This window comes from Prunus persica, chromosome G1 (assembly GCF_000346465.2).
Source record: "Prunus persica cultivar Lovell chromosome G1, Prunus_persica_NCBIv2, whole genome shotgun sequence".
NCBI lineage: Eukaryota > Viridiplantae > Streptophyta > Magnoliopsida > Rosales > Rosaceae > Prunus > Prunus persica.
This window is the reverse complement of record NC_034009.1, coordinates 17182652-17204292: the sequence shown is the minus strand read 5'-3', so window position 1 is coordinate 17204292 and position 21641 is coordinate 17182652. Positions and strand designations below refer to the sequence as shown.

The 21641-nt window shown below is 36.8% G+C and overlaps 2 protein-coding genes across 5 annotated transcripts; one reads left to right on the top strand and one right to left on the bottom strand.

Moving 5' to 3' along the window:
- Window positions 903-12092, bottom strand: LOC18791142 (CMP-sialic acid transporter 2). Of its 4 annotated transcripts, none has more exons than XR_002269678.1 (17): window positions 11285-12090; window positions 10532-10736; window positions 9626-9742; window positions 8924-8980; window positions 8561-8638; window positions 7940-7984; window positions 6393-6452; window positions 6075-6197; window positions 5881-5958; window positions 5142-5211; window positions 4032-4139; window positions 3698-3831; window positions 2563-2642; window positions 1914-1959; window positions 1757-1818; window positions 1364-1430; window positions 903-1200 (listed from the first exon to the last, which is right to left on the bottom strand). XR_002269678.1 is itself a non-coding variant. In XM_020554779.1 (16 exons), the coding sequence occupies exons 2-15, from the start codon at window positions 10694-10696 to the stop codon at window positions 1768-1770; spliced, it is 1212 nt and encodes a 403-aa protein (XP_020410368.1). In that variant the 5' UTR covers window positions 10697-10736; window positions 11285-12092; the 3' UTR covers window positions 903-1430; window positions 1757-1767. The 4 variants fall into 4 exon arrangements, 2 of the variants coding, with proteins under 2 accessions (XP_020410368.1, XP_007222782.1); XR_002269679.1 differs by having other exon boundaries at window positions 903-1197; XM_020554779.1 differs by having other exon boundaries at window positions 903-1430; window positions 11285-12092.
- Window positions 20777-21508, top strand: LOC18790798 (F-box/kelch-repeat protein At3g06240). Its single transcript, XM_020554819.1, has one exon. The coding sequence runs from the start codon at window positions 20777-20779 to the stop codon at window positions 21506-21508; it is 732 nt and encodes a 243-aa protein (XP_020410408.1).

Sequence of the window (21641 nt, the reverse complement as noted above, 5' to 3'; positions counted from 1 at the left end):
GTTTCTATCTAATGTGAGACCTCTAGAAAATGTGGTACTCGAATTGGTCTATACAGACAGCTTCTTTTCCAAATCTTGAAGGAAATACTATCCAAGTTTGGTATGAACGGTTGGAACCTATTTCACCAAGAAATGTTTATGCAATAGAAAGGTTCTACTCATCCTTGGATGATGTGGATCAATTAAACCAACTGAAAACACTGGATGGTTAGAAGTGAACGTCTACTAGTTCAACATGGTAGCGATACCAAAATGCCTTTAAGAAAACACCTGAGAGATCAAGATGCATAAAATAGTGTATTGGATAATCCAGAGGAGATTCCTAATCCAACAGTGTTTGATTCATTCAAAATTACTTTCTAATTCAACTCAAGTGTAGAGCTTGTTAAACCAGAGCTAGATCATTATTTGGAAGAGTATCTCTCACCCAGGACTCTTAGTTTTGATATATTGTCATGGTAGAGAACAAATGACATCAGATGCTCTTGTGCAACACTAAGTAAGAAAGCATGTGAAATAGCCTTCCGAAACGAAATCCATCCCTCTGCCTAACATTCTGAGTATTACTTCCCCATTGTTCATGTGCTGTAAGGACCTAACCGGAATCTCCAAAACACAACCAAGGAATCTCCATATCACCATATTCTCACTCCAAGAAACATCACCTGGTTTGAGTTTATGGCCCTTGAAACCACAAGAACTCACTCGCATCCAAAGACATTTTAACGTTCCTTGTGGTGGACGTTATACGACCGCATAAAATTCACAATCCTAGTTAGATATTGGTGGCCTAAAATGAGGATCAACCCTTGATCTCTTAAAACAAACCAAAAATAAAACTCAGTTTTAAGGAGCCAAGCCTTTCCCTATAATAAAACAATAAATCATGTCTCAGATTCCGCTAGAAAAGAAAAAGAAATAAATTCAAACACGTTTGAATGAGGCGTTAAGTACACAAACAAGATTTCGTAGACATTCTCTTTATTTTTCTGAATGCTGTCCCATACCAAAACAAAATCTAAGTCTGTATGAAATAAAAAAAATAAAAATACAAAAATTGAGATTTGGGGTGAAATATCTATGTGGTCCACGGTAAGGAATACAAAAGAACGCTAATACAAATCACATTGGTAGATAAAGTGCAGGTAGGAAGGAACCAAATCACTGTGGACATGTTGCTATTCTCTCTATCCAAATCTTCTGCAGCAAAAAAACTAGGATCAAAGGCATGTATACTCTGTATTCGTTTATATAAACTGCTTTACACAACAACTTAGGGAAACCCTGTGACATGGGAAAGGGATCCCCGAAAACAGTAGAAAAGTATTTCTTCTCAGATTAATTTATTGAATGTTTGAGGAACCTTGCTTATCCTCTTGTATTGTTTAATTCCTCCCAAAAGAATTCCTTCAAAGAAAAAATAAACCAACCTGCAACAACAACAATAAGCAAAAAAACAAAGCCTGATTATGTACAGATAAAAGCCAGTTATGCCAGTTTCAGGTTGACATTTTATGACATAAAGGAACGTTATGTCTCATTAGACACTAATTGCACAATGTAGCCCTTCCAAGATCTATAGGCTTAATTGGTTACTGGATGTGGCAGCTATTTTAATTGCTGCAAAATGTAAGAAAGACTACTCCAATTTAATTGTGGTTCGACGTGGCGTTGGTAATTTTTTTGCTCAACATGGTTAAATAGATTATGCAGCAGATGCATGTAGCAAACAATAAATAGTTAAAGAACAACATACTCCAATTAACTTTAGGTGGGTAAAAGCGGCTGTCTTTCATCAGGTCCCACTCGGTGACTAGCCTGGAAAAGGTAAATTTATAAAAAGAGTGAGAAATAAAAATTAATTAATTAATTAATTAATATTTAAAAGAAAAAAGTTATTTGCAATTCTAAACCTCTTCATTTGCCCCTGCTGCCATATTGATAAAGGAATCCTTTGACCTAAATCAAGAAAAGCATCTACATTAGTAACCATCATGAAGAAAAATAAACAAATTATTTTTCCATGAATTTCTCCTTCATAATAACAACTAGCCTCTCACCGAACGACCCCACCCCCAAAAACTCATACTGGAGGCTCCTTTTTCCTTTTCTTTTTTCTTGATCTATTTATTGTGAGGTATAAGTGGTGATGAAGAGGTCAACATGAAAGAGTGGCACCAAATTTCAAATTTCAAATTTCCTTCTAGAGAATCAATTGTTCAAAGCAGGAATCAGAACTCTAGGTCTGCCTCAAATTTTACATTATTACTATAGAAATGACCAAGTATCAAAAGTACAAACTATAAAAATGGCGAAGTATCAAAAGTAAAAAAATTCTTCAAAACGTTAATTCCTTGGTGACTTATTCTTGTTAGGCCTAACAATAAAATATCAATGGTTTAGTGCTTGACTAGGTGTTTCTGTCAAGCATACAACAGGAACACAGTAACATGTACAAGAAAGTGGGTACGCATCTGAACAAGGAGGTTTAACTCCCAACTAATGCTGCCATGCCACACCACTATCCTATATGACCAAAATGAGCAAAAAGAATGAGCATACCTCTGTTTATCATCGACATCTATCATTTCTAGCTTCCCATTTTGTTCCTCTTCTTTGACTTTCGAAATGGGAGAAAAGAACTAAATAGAAAGTGGAAACAAACAAAAGGTCACCCAACGAAGTAATCAGAAGAACAAGAAGAAAAAGAAAGAAAGCTCTTTTTAATTACACATTTTCTTGTTTTGAAACTCTCTCATTCTCTTTATTAATAGGCTTAAATGTCGAAATGGTCCCTGTGTTCTACCTTATCGGCCAATTTAGTCCCTGTGTTATTAATTTGGCCAATTTAGTCCATGTGTTTGTATATGTTAACAAATTTGATCCTTTCTGTCAAAATTATGTTAAAACCTATAAATAAATAAAAATATTTAATCTGTAATTAATTCTAAAGATTTAAACTCAAATAATAATAATGCTAAAATGATTAAAAGCCACACAACCTCAACCTCAAATGGTCTCGATTCCTGTAGGAAAAAAAAGGGTTCTTAGTTGAATTGATGCCTACTCTTTTCTTGCTGCAATTTTTCTTCTCTCTTATGTTTAAGATTTTCTCATACTCTACCCTTCATCTCTCTCTCCTCTTCGATCCATTGGCCTGAATATCGTTGACTTTTGCTTCAGCGAGGATGATCAATTAGTGGTAGAGCCATCAAGGTTACGGTGACCGGCTATGAAGATCTTCGTGATTTGTCAGAGAGGAAGCCAAGAGAGAGAGAGAGAGAGAGAGAGAGAGAGAGAGAGTTGTTGTGGTTAGGTGGGGTTGGAATGGTGGTGAGGGTGGCTATGGTTTGGGGTTGGAGTGGTGGTGGTGAGGGTGGCTGGATTTGGGAGGTGGTTGAGGTGTGTGCGCGAAATTGGGGAAGGTGAAATTTAAAAAAAAAAAATTCCATTTTCAGATTGAATTTAAAATTTTATAATCAATTACCGTTTTTATTTTAATTAATTTTAAATATTTTATATTTTATATTTTGAAGGGAATGGACCACATTGACTAACATATACAAACACAAGGACCAAATTGGCCAAATTAATAACACATGGACTAAATTGGCCTATGAGATAAAACACAAGGACCATTTTAACATTTAAGCCTTATTAATAACTAATGAAAAAAAGAGGTCCATTATTAGGTTACCTGGTGCATCGAGATGAAGACAATAGAAATTCCTAAAACAAAGTTCATCGTCAATTTATGACCAAACAGCAAAGCAGATGCTATGCCTGTGAAGATAGTGGCCACTGTGGACGAGTACTTCTTTAGAATCGTATCTGAAAATATTGAATAACATCTTCAATGAAGAGTGACGAGAAAAATGAAATTTAACAAAAAGTGATGGTTAATAAAACCAGAAGCTGAATAAAAGAATCTCGCTCTCATTCCCGGTAGCAATCTCTATATTACAGCAAATGTGTCCATACACAAATTGGCATGACACCTACACCTGAAATTGCTATTGCGGAAAACTAACCTGCATATTTGAAGAAAAAAGAGGACAGAATTCCTTGTGCTGCATTGTTAGCTATCAGAAACATTGTAGCTTTTGAATGACCATGAAGGATATCAAAGCTACTTGGACCTGAAACATTCATACAACATGAGGTTAGACTCGAAACACCCATTTACAACAATACATTTCCCAAGTTTCCACCATAAAATACCACAGTGCAAAAGCGCAATGAAGAAGTTTATCTGTGAAATGGCCCTCTTACACCATTCAACTATATTAAACAATAATTATATTCCAAAACTATATTGATCGGGAAAATATAAATAACAATATGACTTCCTTGAATAAGTACAAGTGCTACTAGAGTCAATAAATTTGAATCTGACCATTGAATAATGAATATTGCTTTCAGTTAGTTCTCAGTAGTTGGAGGTAACAGTGATAGCATTTTTTGTTCTTTCTGAGGAATGGGAAGTATAGTGAACTGGAGTCTACAAACTATCTTAGTGTTCTCTAATTAGGGTTTAAATGCATACTGTACCCTTGGAAGGAAATTTGGAGAATAAAAATCCCCAAAGTGGTGGCATTTGTTGAGAAGACTTGGTGGATAATTTTATTCAGAGAGCAAGGGCATTTATAAATAGATGATACAAGTGCAAGGAAGCATACAAAAGCGAAGTTCATCTTTTTCTCAGAAAAGCCCTTTAGATTGGAAGGGGTGAGGAGTTGTCTTCTCTGTTTGGGGTTAATTGTTTCTTCCAGGTGCCAAGATCAGTTACAGCTTTGATCTCAGGATGACACAGCAGATTTTTGAAAGCATCTAATAAAGAGATTTCGGGAATAGACCCTTTAGTTTTTCCTTTAGAACTTGTGGTTAAATAGAAAATTAAAACAAACAGCAACCAAAGCCAGTGGACCATCTTAAATAGCTGAAGGATAAAGTTTAAAGGTGGCATTCTGAGCTATGAAACTCCCTTTCATTGCTTTTTGATTTTATACTTGCTTTATGCTCTCAAATTGTTGCGTACTACTTCTGTACATGGGACTTTCTTTCAGACTGTTTTTATTCATCAAAATAAATAAATAAACTGATTTCTCTGCAAGAACAAATAAACATAGTGTAGTTCATACCTTTGACAATGGCCATTACCAATATTCCTAGAAAGTTGAATATAGCACCATATCCATATAAAAATAAGTTCTGCACAGCCAAAAGAAGACTTAAAATGAAGAAGATAAATTGATGACTTATATTTCTCAGATTTCAATAGCTGTCCAAACATGAATTTAACAAAGTATAAACAATGGGAAACTTGAGATAAAAGCTGCTAAGATATGTTTATGAAGCTCTAGGTTCACACTGAGGCAATTGATCTTAGATGAGGTCACACATCTAAACCAAAATGAGTGGAAAAGGGTATGTCCTTCCACCTTATTGCCGACATCTCGGCGACATGTTGCCAGCTTGTCCATAAGCTTCAACATCAGTGAAATACTGAAACTCCGGGTCAAAGAGGCCTTATTTTCCTTATAGACTCCCAAAAACCCATAGAAATTTTGCCAAAATTCCAACTTTCTTGGTATAACCTAAGCTACCAAGAGATTATATGGCATGCTCATCATTTGCAAATTCCAGCCCAAGCCCGACCATATGGATAAACCACCTATTAAATTTAGAGAAACAGAATAGATAGCTCCACCCAAAATAAAATCATTAAACAGTAATCAAGATCCAAATTGGTACTAGATCACTGACTGCATGTACAGAAGCAAATGGCCATTTGCTACCTTTAGAAAACCAATTCCTCAACATCCTTTAATACTAACACCAGTTACTTTCATGAGCAAATTATAAAATCCTATATCTCACCTGGAGGTATATACTTGTGTCATATTGGCTCTTCAGAGCATACTCATTGTAAACAGAGGCCAAGGATGGAACTGTTACCTGTAAAATGAATCTAAGATAAGTCAACATGATGATAACATTATTAACCTAAAAGGCGCGTGTTAAACAGGATGACATTCACTAGTAAAAACAACAAAATATCATAAATCACTTACAAAGATCAAAGTGTATACATATGCGCCTGTCGAAACTGGAAGACCTAAAGCAGTGGAACCCTCCGGTAAAGATCGCAACTGATTTACGCTAATCCCGATGAGCAACAAAGCAAGGGCTTCCCACTGTATCAAAGTAATATCAGTTTGATACCATATAACAAAGCACAGCATCAAAAGGATTATGTTCAAATAAGTTCATCCAAAGTTCTAAAAGTGACTACTCCCCCACCTAGTAGGAACCAGAAAAGAACATAAATGTACAAGTAGTAAAAGTTCTTCTTTTTCTGGCTCAAAAGATTAAGAAACTAGGATACTAACCTGAATTATTGAAAATCGGCGTTTCATTATCATTTTTAATAAAACAGCAATCACCAACACCTGCATGTCCATCAAACTCCAGAAATTTAACAACTGATTAATTTAAGACAAAAATATATCAAATTTGTTAAAACGAACAGCAGAATTTCTACAGGTGAAACTAAGTGAAACAAAAACTATCTTAGCATATCTTTTCAAGCCAGATAAATATGCATCGCAAGCAACTCCTGTGGAACGAACACCAGCGTGCAGGGTATTTTTCATTGAGGTCACCATGTCAGACATCTCATGCCACTAACACTGGGTTTGGTGTCATGAAACATCTTTTAATTGCTCTAGTAAAATTAAAAGACAGAAGGCATGAAAACAATAGTTTCACGAGGCTGGAATAACGCATCTTTTATGAGACTGATTGTAGGGAGATTGTAAATGCATAATGCACAAGCTTCCCCCCAAGAGGACTGTTTCAGAAAGAGTCCTACCACTGAGCACTGGGAAAAATATCTTCCTCACCAGATGTATTCAACCAGCTCAAAATGAAGATTGGGAACCATAGGCGTGGAAAGACCAAAGAAGGGGTACTCACACAGGTTTATTACGAAAGCGATACACTCACATACCCTAATTAAATATTTTACATGAAAGACTAACACATTGCCTCGGAAAATAAGTTATTGTACTAAACTCATAAATCTCATTTCAGCTAGCCACAACTTTGCAATATATGTACTTGTTTTTTATAGTGCATAATTTTTTTTATAGATCAGAAATTCTGGCAGTTGACTGTATCAGAGAGGCCCTACAATATATATATAGAGGGAGAGACAGAGACAGAGAACTTATTAAGAGGGATCCCTATAGATAAATTCCAAAAGGGATTGTATATATAAACAACTAAGAAACCGATGCACATGAAAGCTAGAAGTCTTTGGAATTGCAGGGTGTTCGCAGGTTTTTTGGGTTGAGCAGAATAGAAAGATTTTTTATGATTATTCAGGAGTAGGAATGGATATGAGACTTCGGGATCAAGTAAGTTTCTGGTCTGCCCTTTAGACTTCGTATAGTTCAGGGACTCTTCCTTGCTATGGTTCTTAAAAGTTAAGTATGAGAAGTGAGAAATTAAGTCCTGCCAAGTTGTTAATATCTCTTGGTTTCTCTAAAAAGATGTTTTGTTTCAAAATAAGGTTTGAAAACAATGTGCGCATTCCATCTTCATGCATTGAAGATATAAGTGTGTGTGCATAAGTAATAAATTGAAGCCTATTTGTTGATTTGAAGTATGCTCTAATTTATTGAGTAGTGAGTCCAGATAATATCGATGCACATAACACATAGAGGAATTGGTGACAGCCTTCAACTGTATCACAATCCCTTAGGGTATCCAGGCTATTAGGTTATGTTTATGTTTATTTAAAATAAGTGAGAATATTGTTGTTAAGAGGTTTAAGATAGTAGGCGTTCCGGGGCAAAGCAAGGCTAAGCAAGTCATGAAAGAATCGTTACCATCACTAAGATGCTGATAATAAATATTATGAAACTAATAGTACCTTCAAATTGCTGAGCATCTTCACAGTTGCAGGATTGAAATATAGCTGCAAAATAAATAAGGTTAGGTTGTGAACAGTAATCAATTGACAAAGCTCTCCAAAATCGATGAATAGGAAACGTCCGATGAATATCAGGATAAACTTTGGATGACCTAGTAGCATTACATGTAAAAATTCCCATAAAGCCCAAGCAATAGCAAATTCTGGTAGCTCATACTACTCAAAAGAATTACAAGGTATAAATAATCTGGTGGCTCGCACTCCCTCCTAGGCAACTAAGCAGTTGCGGCATGAATATATCATGTCGCACACAAAGTGTGGTGTAGTGCATGGCCACATATCTCTATCCAAGAATTTTGTTTTGTGCGACCTTTTTTAGAATATTACTTGGACCTTAACACTGCAAAAGCTACTTTTTATAAGTAGACCTGCGAGATTCAATACATCCTTTCAGAAGGGCTCAAAAACTACATGAGGGAGAGTCCTTAGAGCTAAAAACCTTGGTCATATCACAACTTCTCTATAGGAATAGCATGAGGTCCCATCAATCATACTAAAATTTGAATATATGCTACCCGAACACAGAGATGAATGCTAAGAGGATCTATGAAATTACTTTACCTGCATGGTGAACTTTAAATAGTTATTAATAGCATAAAGAAATGCTGGAACAGCAAGAAGCACATTGTTCCTAGCCGCCTGCAAAAAGAGAAGAATAATCTTATTGGATCACAAACGACCATGTTTCCCTTCTTAAAGATATAAACTCTAAAGAAGCTTACAAGCAAAACAAGATACCGAAAAGGAAATTAAAAAGAAAAAAAAGACTAAAGGATCACATAATGCTTCCTAATAAGCAACCATGCAGAACAAACCAAAGGAGGGACCAACTTCCATTTGTTACGATATCATGAACAGACATAAATGTTATGAAAACAAGAGCTTAGAAATATCAACAACTGTAATGTCAGTGGAAAAGGCAACCTGCACGAATGTTGAAATTGAGAGAAGAGGCTTCTCCCCAACTTTCTGATTCCTAGCCTGCAGAATTAAAGAAAACGTCAATAAGAACACAAAACAAATTAAGCCCATTACAAATAAAAGAATCATAAGTACTTCACAAAATACCCGTAATATAATCTAGAAAGCAAGCGTTATTACCAACTATCATTCATCTCTTTCCCTCCACACCAGATATCTCTCTTCATATACAATTTTACCCCTCAATTTTAAACAAGCAAAAAAAACGTGTAAGCAAGTTTGTCCTTTTGGCATAATTAATTTCACTATCTTCAATACAAGGGAGCTCCTAAGTTCTCAACCTCGCATAAAAAGGGCGCTCAACCAAGTAACTGCACCTCACATGGCATTAAGGTATTTTCTAGCCTCATCTCAGAACCTAAACACACCATACAGGAGTTGATGCCTTTGACAGCACAGTATAAAATTTTGAAGTAAATTTCATATTGGACCTTAATCCAGTTTGAACCAAAACCCAGAGAAGATGCTGGAACTTAACAGCATTGGGGAATAACCGTAACTTAATCTGAAATCTTCTTTCTCTTGGAGAATTAGATTTTACTAATAAAACAACTCGTATTTGTTTTTAATAAAAGTGGAAATCAAAAGGCATGAATATTGTCGTGCTTATTTGAGAAAGGGAGAGGGAAAAGATGTTGACAATACCTGCAACAGCAGCATGACAACCGCAAATAGAACCTTTGCAGCCTCTGTCAAAAAGTTTACACTAATCGGGCTAAATTCGAATTTTCCATCGACCTTGGACATATAAACCAGAATAGGCTGGTAGAGAAAGTAAAAAAATAGCCATGTCAGGTGATAAAAAAATTGGGATGAAGAACTGCACAAAAAATTTATAGCATCGACTAAAGGACTTTTTGAAACAGTTGTTAGTGTTATTGCTTCTACAATATGATCAATCAACTTGATTCCAATCTTTATATGCTTTCTAACATGTTTGATATTTAAACTATCTTCATAGTCCAAAACAAACAAATGAAATTGATAAGTTAAATCAGATCAAATTCAACAAAAGTTACATGAGTTTCTGAGGGCAGGAATGGTAAAGATAATGGAAGTAACAACAGTAGAAACAGATACGGCATTTGCAACAGTAATATCATCATAATCATGGCAGGGTGGTGAAATGGTAACAGTGGGGGCAGCGGTCAAAGGAAGTTAGCATAATGTTAGCCACTAGGGTAAAGGTGATGACAATAAATATAGATGGCAATGCAAGGAACAGTAATAAGGTGGCAGAAGCCACAGCTATGGCAATGATGATGGTAGTGGCGGTGCTGATGCTAGTTTGAGGGTTGGTAGAAGAATAACAACAGCTCTTGTAGGCTGACAATGATGACATTGGTAGCGGCCTTGGTAGTTGAGAAAACATGCTCAACCTTGTTAAATCATGCAGAAAATATTGGAAAACTGAATTATCAAATACATGTTTAAAAATTCCAGATTTCAAATATAATAAACTTCACTACTTGAATTTGAATACTTTGTCTTGCAATAAAAAAATTGATTACTACAAAGATAAGGAAAATAAGTCCATATATGAAAGCAAACCTGTAAACCGACTAGCATACAATCACCAACGACCAAGAGGACATTGAGAACACGTTGCTTGGATGATAACCTGCTCTTGTGGCGGTCATATGCCCTCGAGAAAGCTTTAGTGTTCGGGGAAACCAACTTTGAATGGCATACACTGCATTCTATCATCCCGTTCATCAATTTGTCCCGCCGTCACACTCGACAGAACAATCAAAATCTACAGAAACAAAAAATAAAAAAATCCACAATTTATAACTATATCCCATAATTACATGCCCTCTTAAAAACTAATAAACATTCTTAGTGAATTATTAGTATGCCTAATCTAAACACAATCATTGAGAACGAATTATACATGACAAGATAAAACTCTCAAAATGCACACTTCAGACCATCCAAATAGATTAGCCTTTGAATCCCCAAGAAGACCATATTATTAAACCATCTTTATATATTCCCAATTTCATTCCTTTTTCCTATGCTACACTTTCTTAGCGACCAAATAGAAGGCAAATGGGAGCTCAATTCGATCAAATACCTCAGCAAACTCATCTACCAGTCGAAAATCAGTATAACTGAAGCAGATCTTGCCTTTAGAACAACCAAAATCATATAAAAACTTCAAAAACCAGCTAAGATCCTCGTAAAAACCCTAAAAGAAATCAAATTCAACTAAAGATAATACAAACGCAGACAGGGCTCAGATCTTGTCAATTCAAAATTTGAGCTGAAAATATATATATACAAAAAATGAGTTTAACTAACCGAATTATAGATACGACGGGACCTAAATTGCCTCCGAACAAAGCATTGATCTGAGGCTTCAATTGGCTTCGCCTGCCAGATCCACACTCACCGGAGCTCAATCAATTCCACCTCTCTCTCTCTCTCTCCCCCCAAAACTGATTGATTGAAGCACAAACACGGAAACAGAGAAGGAAAACTTGGGAATTTAAGAAGCCGAGAATGCGAGAATGCGAGAATTCGAATTCTAAATCCTCGTTTTTCTGCTTTGATGAGAATTCGAGTTCCCAAAGATGCGAGGAATATGCAGAGAGATAAATTTTGTGGGCATGTTTAACGAAAGAGCTTCTTTAACTTTCTCTATCGTCTGGAAATATTTTTGTTTAATTATTTTTTTATTTTTATTTTTATTTTTATTTTTTTGTTTTTTGCTTTGAGTTTACACAACACGGTCTTTGTGCGCTGGCCTGTCACCGATTGGAGCATGCAAACAGTGACAGACCAATGAGGTTTCAGATTTGGGTGGAAAAATGGAAAGTCAACGTCGGTGACGAACTGGGATTGTTAGGTTGTTCGCTGCTCTTTTTTTTGTTTTTTTTTTGGGTGTGTTTTTCGGGTTAGATGTTTCTTTCGCTTGAATTTGTTGTACTTTTAAAGTAAGCTTTTGTTTGGCATCATCATGTGAAAAATAAAAATAAAAATTGGAGCTTTTGAGTTTTGATTTGAATCTTGATTGGAGTCAAAGCAGCAAGTGCTACGTGTACTTACGAGTGAAAAGTTGAAAGGTATGTGAACTTGACGCTTGGTAAGTAAAGCCAATTCAATTTCTACCACTTTAGAGTATGGTTTATATGAAGCATCAATCCATATCACATATTATCCAAACGAGAAGGGTTTAGCAATTCTTTAAGAATGCAAGTTTCATTCTTGCAATGCACTTGATATTTAAGCTTTAATCCCAAATTTTAGGTCTTTGATTGAATTTCAGAGTTCAAATCTCGAATTTAAATTACCCGAAACTTAGAAGTTATGGCTACTCACCCATTTTTAGTGTAGTCGTCTTATAGTTATTGTTTTTATGTTCAAATGCATTTTGTCAATATAGTTTATATTTAATTTTATTGTCATACACCAATGAGCTCTTGGTTTAAATCATTTTATCCAAATGGACTCTAGGTTCACTTTGGATAAAGAGATTTTAAAAAGTTTGTTTTAACCACCTTAAATTGGTTAGAAAAACTAACTACCAAATAGAACATAATTGAATGATTAGATACATTGTAATATTGAATCTATTTCGAGGAATGATTTCAAATTTAGGAATATAGTTAAAATTATACAATTGAATTTGTTTTACTAGATTATTAACAATACCAAATACTTACGTATTGATAAAGGAACATACACATAGGTTTCAAATTATTCATTGTATCTAGTCATTATAAATACAAAATCTTACCCGTATTAGGGTTTTAAAATCTAAAATGGATTCGGATCCTTTGCTTGGATTCTCTCTACCATGATTATTCCTATTTTTCAATTAGGGGGTTTTTTTTTCTTTTTTAATTATGAGAAAATTGGATTTTGTTCCAAAGATGATGTGTCAACTTAAAGATCCTTGAATTAAATTTTAATGAGGTGACATATGCAGAAAAGAAGTCAAGCAGATCATGACAGAGAAAATCCAAACAAAGAATCCAGATTCATTTCGGATAATGTGTATGTAGTTAACTAATTTATTGTTATTCCTACTAGTTAACCAAGGGCGTTTTCTAGTATTTTGAATGTTTCACCATTCTTTGCATTTTGCTTTATATATATAGATAAAAGAAAAACTAATATACTTTTTTCAGTCAAAATTCAAATCATTACATCCTTTTCGTTTTCAGACTTTTCCTCCTTTGTTACAATTGGAATTGGGCATGCCGCATGTCTACGAATTCATATCAACGAGCTCTACGCAATGGTGCCACTCATTTTCCTAAAATCCTTCCGATAAAAAAATGACCAAAGTGACTCTACACCATAAGGGCAAAATTGTAATTTCACAATTACATAAATTGATCAAAATGATTAAATTGGGTAAGGGTGTTATGTACTTCTTTAAGAAGTACGATGCTCTTGGGGCTTTGAGTATTCTTTCAGAGTAAAAACTTACCGTTGCATTACGGATGCTTCCATATGGGACATCTATAGACCAGGCAGATGAGATTGCTAGGATGGGGAAATCAACTTTCCTAGAATGCTTGGTTAGATTCTGTGATGGAATAGAAACTCGTTACATGAGGGATTACTTTCGCAAACCTACGCCTAGGGACCTCCGAAGGCTTCTACGAAAAGTTGAGGCTCGAGGTTTCCCAGGCATGATTAGAAGCATCGACTACAAGCACTGGCAGTGAAAGAATTTCCCAACTGATTGGCAAGGAGATTATGGGAATAAGAAGAGCCAAAAAAGTAGAATTCTGGAGGCCGTTTCATTATTCGATACAAGGATTTGGCATGCTTTTTTTGGAGTTGCCGGATCTCAAAACAACCTCAATGTGTTTGGTCAATCCTCAATATTCAACGATGTCTTGAGAGGTCATTCCCTCTAGATCATGTATCAAATTTACAATACCGTACTTGGATACATACTACCTAGCCGACGTAAAAAAAAATATGAATCCCTAATTGGAGAAGGGAAAAAGCCTTGCTGCCTTTCAAGAGAGTTATAGGAAAGATGTGGAAAGGTGTTTGATATCCTATAAGCTCGTTGGGTAATTATTAGGAGTGATGCTCGTATGTTTGATGAAGAAGTGCTTCGAAGCATTATGATTACTTGCATAATCCTCCATAACATGATTGTGGAGGATGAGTATGATTATGATGCCCCAGAAATGTTGAAACCCGATCCCAAGAACGCGGCATTGACAAGAATTTATGAACGGCCCGTGGGAGCAAACGGACACCCACTGGAGCACGAACCGTTAATTAGGGACGGTCGATACAACAACCCTATGATTGACTGTCATTAGGAAATGCAATTGTTGAACGGAAAATTTTCACAAAAGCAATTAGCCAAGAATTCGACTTGGGTTAGAATTGAATTTGTTTTGTCCCTGCAATCTTATCAAGAAAAACATATAAAAATAAAATAGATGTATTTCAGTGGTTTTGAAACACCAAGAGATAAGTATCTCGGTTGAGAAGTGGTCATCAGCTTGAATTCAAACTCATCATAAGATAGCCTCTTTAAGAGGCATGACACGAGGGGAGGAATGGGGGAGAGAGAACAGCAGGAGGACAGAAAAAGAGCAGAAAGGAGAACAGTCATAGCGAGAAGAAAAATTAGCAAGCAGACTTGAGAAAGGAAAGAGCCATTTCAAGGTAAAAAGATTAGTTTCATGGCACGATTTTCTGATTTTTTGCTCAAGATTTCAGGTTCCATTCAACTCAAGGGTTCCTGGCCATGATGATTTCTATCATCATAAAAAGGGTCAGTAATCTCTCTAAGGGACAGCTCCGCTCAAGTAATTCCGAGGATACGATCCGCACCCAGCAGTTTGTTGGATCAATCCACAGAAATCCTCGGCTATGATGATTGAAATCATCATAACCAAGGTTAAGAATCTCTCCGAGGCTTGGCTCCGCTCAAAGAACTCCAGCAGTGTTTTCAAGTTTGCCTTCCATGATGATTTCAATCATCATGTTTTATGGCATAGTCTATGCCATCATGCACCACCAAATAAGCCCTTCCAGGAGCAAAGAATCCCTCAAATCATGGATGTAGAGATGAACCCACCATGGGATCAAAATCAAAAGAGCGAAAGCTTGTAATTACAAGTCCCTGTGTAAAATCTCTGTATGAAGCATCCGAAACCAAAAGGGGCGCATGGAAATTGAATTGCCTCCTCATGAGTGTTAGCTGCCTGCAAGCCAACGAAAAAAGCCAACAGAGGAAGAATGGAGCAAAAGAAAAAGTGGTTCTGTGTGTTGGGTTTTGTTTGTAAAAGAAAAAAAACAAGGGACGTGGAAAAAAAAGTAATGGAATAAAAAAAAGGGGGGGCTGTATCGCACAGCCCCTCCTCCCTCTCTTGAATATTTCTTTGGTTTATTCTGACTGGGAATTGAGTAAAAGAAAAGGACATAGGCAATGGTACAGCAACAGCAAACAAAAAAAAAGGGAGCTGGCAAGGCAAGTACCACAAGTTCTCTCTTGGGTTTCTGAAGCAAAATGACAGGTGGTTTCCTCCACCAGATAGAGAAATCTCCAAAACCTTCAAGCTGGCAGCACAATCTCTACATACAAAAGAGAAGACAAGAGGTCAGAAGCATGGAAACAGACAAAAAAAAAATCAAAAGAAAAAAAAAAGGAGTTCATGGGATGGGTTACCACGTGAAAGGCAAGATGATTTCTCTTTCCCTTTGTCTTGGGTTATTGACCTTGGGAAGGTTACAGCACACAAAGGACAATAAGAGAAGTTGTCTCTTTTGGTTCCAAGTCAGCCCGAAAGCATCCAATTAATTGGAGGCTCTTCAATTGCTACTACTATTGCTGCCCATGCCAAAAAAAAAAAAAATCCTAGTTAGTTCAATCAATAAATAAAATAAGTAAGATAAAAAAAGAAGAACTAAGGAATGGCATGCGGGTTACCACGTGAAATCCTCTTCTCTTTGATGGTGCAACATGTGGCTTTGAGCAAGGCTATGTGCTGGTCTGGAGAAGCAAACAAAGAAAGAATATCAAAAGCATTCTTTTTGCTGGTGATCTTAATTTGTGGGGCACATGTCTTTCTTTATATAAAAGAAATACATATAGCCCAATCCTATATGGACAAGGGGTTTGCTTTCCTGGAAGATCCAGGGGTTCCAAATCATGAAGGAGGTCAATTCAGATTTTACTTGGACATGACTTTTATCCTGGGGTGTCTTAATCAAATTAGAAGACACTTGTTAATGGCACCAAGCTATGAGGGACCAGCTGGAGCAAAGCAGGGCCACTTTCCCTTCACGGTTGCATCATTCCAAACAGCAAGCAAAACCATTGGGTCTCTCTACTATGCCTTCAAGCATCTCAAACGGCAAGAAAGATTGTCATATGGCTTGGCTGCTCGAATGCTTCCATCCCAGGATGCCTTCAGCAATACATAGCAACAACAACGGAAGGACAATAAAAGGGGAAAGGTAGCCGTGAGGCTGTGAAAAAAAAAGGGGGGGCTTGTGAAACAGAACAAACCAAATGCTCAAGAAGGAGTTTAGTGACGAAGAAAGCATAAAAGCTCAAGGCAAAACAGAAGTGCCTCACGCTTTGCTTACAAGTCCACTTAAAAAGGACCAATGATTTGCTCCAAGTTTTATCCTCAACTGTCATTGTGCAAGTCCTACTTGGACCAAGACTCATGAAGTCTTTCAAGTCCCTCACATCACTTTTGGTGACTGCAACAAATGAAAACAAAGTGTCCAGGCACTTGTACTCCTTTGTATTCCAAGGGACGAAGACGTGAGTTCGCTACTTGCAGTACCAAGCTATGCAAGTAAAAGCACAAAAGTGTCAGCAAAGGTTCACGAGAACTAAATCAATTGACGGTCAAGAAGGCTCAATAAAATGCTTACGTCATTCGGGTCTATCTGCCTTAATTCTCAAATACAAGATGGCTACCAAACATGCCCACAAAATCTCAACAAGAAATATGGGAATCAATCACTGTGGCAAAGAAGCTATTCAAAAAGGAGTGCCAAGCGACTCAACCATACTGTGTCCATGACTCCACTCCAGATAAATGATTGGCCGTGCTACGAGCATCCAGCTCACACTCAAAAGATGCCAAAGGAGCATCAATATGGATTAACGGGCTTGTCAACCACAATAGCCCATTAATCTCAAATCTTCCAAATCATGCATGGATACAAATGCAAATGTCAATTGTAGAGAATTAGTGGGTTCATCAAAATTGCTCATTATTTTTCTTGAACATTGGAAAAAAGAAAAAAACGGTACAAAACCATTCCAAATTTTCTCATGGGTCATCTACCCATGCAAATTTCAATGAGATTAAATCTCTCAAATTCAAGTTCTCAATTAGTGGGCTACACTTACCCATTAATTTTCAATTTTTCTCATGGGTCATTTACTCATGAAAATTTCAATGAGATTAAATTCAAATCTCTTAAACACAAATTCTCAATTAGTGGGCCACACTTACCCATTAATTTTCAATTATTCCCATGGGTCATCTACCTATGAAAATCCCCAAAATGTCCCAAAGACACGAATTCTCAATTAGTGGGCCACACTTACCCATTAATTCCCAAATTTGGAACTACGTCGGTTTGATCCCGTCAAGGGTACGTAGGCAGTCTAACATCCCAATAGACGCAACCGCAATCAAATTTAAATATCTGGTTTATCTTAACCAAGTTTTGCCAAAACACTTTCCCAAATGCAATTGTCAATGTTTAGGAAAAATTAATGGGATAATTAAAATTACTCATTATTCTTCTTGGACATTGACAACAATGAAAGTGGTACAAAACCACCCAATTTTCCATGGGTCATCTACCCATGAAAACTCTAATGAGATTAAATCCAAGTCTCTCAAACAGAAATTCTCAATTAGTGGGCCACACTTACCCGTTAATTTCCAAATTTCGAATTACGTTGGTTTGATCCCTTTGAAAGGGTACGTAGGCAACCTAGAGATTCAATCTAGATGCAACCATCCCAAACACAATTTCATATCGAATCCCTAGTTTATTTAGCTAAATTCACCCAAACACTCCTTAATCAAATTCATTCAAATTCCTCATTTTGCGATGAGTCATTTATTCATTGTGAATCTTTGAACTACGAGTGGCTTGATTCCCGCAAGGGATACGTAGGCATCCTGAGGTTGGACTTGGGAGCAGTTGCAAAATCAAACACACACATTCTGTTTCTTTATGATGGAATCAAAGAGTGTTCTCTTGAAGCAAGGGATTGTAATTAAGAGACTTGCGTCTCGAATGGGTCGAACCTAAAATAATAAAACCCCGTTATTTAATTAGTGGTGGTGAAATTATATTAGGAGGATCCATTTTCCTTCAACAGCAATCTTCATATGTTCACAAGAGACGTCAAGTTAACTTAATTAAGCACTTATGGGAGATGAAAGGCAATCACAGTTGATGAAGTCAAGTTTAATGCTTTGTTTGGAATTATGCATTGTTTTATGCGTTGTTTGTAATGAATTAAGGTTTGTTTTTAATTATGCTTTGTTTTGTGTGTGGTTTGTAATGAATTTAGGTTTGTTTTGATGTATGAAATGTTTTTAATAAATAGCTATATTATTTAATGCTTTCTTTATTCAATAAAAGAGAAACAATACAACAAATTAATACATATGGCAAATTTTTCAATATAACCTAATGGTTTTGATCATTTAACCAATCTGTGTTGCTAGGTCCATCATCATGGAAAAACTTTCTTCTTATAACATCCCTTCGTTTTAGCTTCCAATAGGACTTCTTTTCAAGAGACATATGGCTCGTATCCATGGCCGTGATTTTCATCTCTCTATCCTCTATGTGTTGTTCTTATGCTTGCTGCCTTTCAATTGCATATGCTTCAAATCATGCCTTGTTAGCTTCTTCTCTTTTCAAGTCTCTCTTAATTCTCAGTGCCCCATTCTTAGCAATTTGCTCTAAATTTTTTGCATATTCAGTGTTCGAAGTGCTCCCTCTCTTGGCTTTGCCGCCTTTCTCTTAATAGGCCTCGGCTCATGTTGGATTAGTGAGTCTTGATCCATTGGAGAATCCAATAGCGAATCAGTTGCCGGTGAATTGTGGAGCGGCGTCTCATTCAACACAACTGTCAGACCAGTGGATATAATTTTGAATCTCGAACAATTCTTCACAACGTCCCAACATTGGTGATTGATGAAACTTTTTTTGCCTTGGCCAATGACACCGAACCACATTTGTGCTTGAATAATCTATTAGAAAAAATGATTGGAAATGCAAGAAAATATAAAAAAAATTGTGACATTAAATTGAATAAAATAGCATTTATAAATATTTTACCTCGTTGACAAGATTTTGACCGCTTCGAATGTTGTCCATCGTTTTTGCCAACTCATCTCTCCATTTTTCTATCTCTTTATTCAAAAATTTTCACCTACTAGCCAATGTCATTTCCGTACGAGCCAAACCCAATTTTTCACAAAATTCTCCATGAATTTTTCTCCATATACGAGAGGACTTCATCTCATTGTCCATGATCGGGCTGTAAACAACTTTGACCCAACACTCACACAACAAAATATCTTTCACGGTTGTCCAATCGCCTCCGGTTTCGTTGGAGGAGGCCATTTGTATTTTACACAAATGGAATTTAGTAGTATAAATTTTTGTGTGGAAAGTGAAAAATATTGGAAATGTCATTTTTCTATCTCTTTATTCAAAAATTTTCACCTACTAGCCAATGTCATTTCCGTACGAGCCAAACCCAATTTTTCACAAAATTCTCCATGAATTTTTCTCCATATACGAGAGGACTTCATCTCATTGTCCATGATCGGGCTGTAAACAACTTTGACCCAACACTCACACAACAAAATATCTTTCACGGTTGTCCAATCGCCTCCGGTTTCGTTGGAGGAGGCCATTTGTATTTTACACAAATGGAATTTAGTAGTATAAATTTTTGTGTGGAAAGTGAAAAATATTGGAAGGAGATGAATTTGTATGAAGATTTAGTGTGGAAAGTGAATAATATTGGTAGGTATTTATAGAAAAAAAAATTCAGAAATTTTAGATATCTTTTACAAATTTGTTTGATTTTTTTTAGCCAAAAAATGGACAACCATTGGATTTGATAAGATTTTTGGATTGGAGGCTCCAGGAGAAGCCACGTGGCTTGTAGCCATTGATTTCTGGCAACTGTGGGTCAAAAGGCCGAAGGCGAGGTGACTCGCCAAATCTCCCCTTGGGCTTGCCCGGGCTGGAGCTGCTCCCAAGCCTATGGCCCCCTCTTGCTTGGGCTGGCCTCTTGCACTAGAGATACTTTTATAAAAACCTCACTCTTTCTTCTTTCTACCAAACCTCACTCTTTCTTCTTTCTACCAATGTGGGACAAATGTCCTTGAATTTCATTCAAACTTCCAACAATTCACTCAAAAATTTAATAATGCGGATATCAAGTCGTGTATCGAGTCATATCGGAAATTGCCACCCATAGTTAAAAGACTTGAGGAACCTTAATCTTTTTCAAATGCTTATAATAATAAAGCAATGTCATCCTAGTGCACTATTCCATATTTTCTGTTTCTAATTGATCACCTGTTTGAGTTTAAGGCCCTCAAATTAGTTTAACAGTTTCACTCCTCCCTGAATTATACCAACCGAACGAAACCCCTCCTTCTCACACACACTGGCAGGCCCATTAGTCATACCCATTTTAGGTACCGCAGCTTTGGGTTGAAGAAGCTTTCTTCAAGCTGAAACTCTGAGACGCTTTTCCGATCTTAGCCAGCCTACCGCAACGACAGGCTTCGATCAATGAAGAGAATTAAACTACCATCAACCAACAGAAACAGACCCCCAAAACAAGAAGTCGACGATGAAGAAGAAGAGCATGAACATAAACCCTACCTTCTGCAATTGCCAGAGCACATAATAATGGAGATCTTCTGCAAAATCCCAACAAAAACTCTCATCCAATGCAAGCGAGTTCGCAAGTCTTGGCGTCGTTGGCTCTCAGACCCTCAATTCACCAAAGAACTATTTTCACGAACGCCCGCTTCCATTTTGATCACTGGATACTCGTGCCTGGGTCACTTCTTGGTCGACCTTGACAGGACCTGCAACCCAAAAGACGTCGTGTTGAAGCTTTCCTGTATAAACAAAAGTCTCCGAACTTTAAGTAAGAGCATTGTAGGCTCGTGCAATGGCTTCCTCTGTCACCACGAAGTCCATCATCTCCACATCTCCAATCCTGTTACTGGTGAGTTTTTATCTCTCCCAACACCTTCAAAGCCTGATACAGTTGGAGGACGTTATGGTTTTGGGTTCAGCCCCATCAGTGATGTCTATAAGCTAGTTCGGATTATGCCTATACATAAACAAGTAATGGTTTTGACTGTTGGCTCTGGGATTTGGAGAGACATTGGGCACCCTCCCGACTCTTTTGATGGAGAAACGTTGGGGAAACCTTGTGCCTACCAAAACTATTTTGATAGTATGAATGATCATGGGACTTATGTCAATGGGTTTCTTCATTGGATTGGGTAGGAGGACCCATCTCGTTTGGCATGGGCCTTTGATGTTGAAAGTGAGCGGTTCCAAGTGTTACCACTACCACCCTGTTCCTATGATCCGAGAACAATTTGTTTTAAGCTCGGAGTATTGAAAGGTTGGCTCTCTG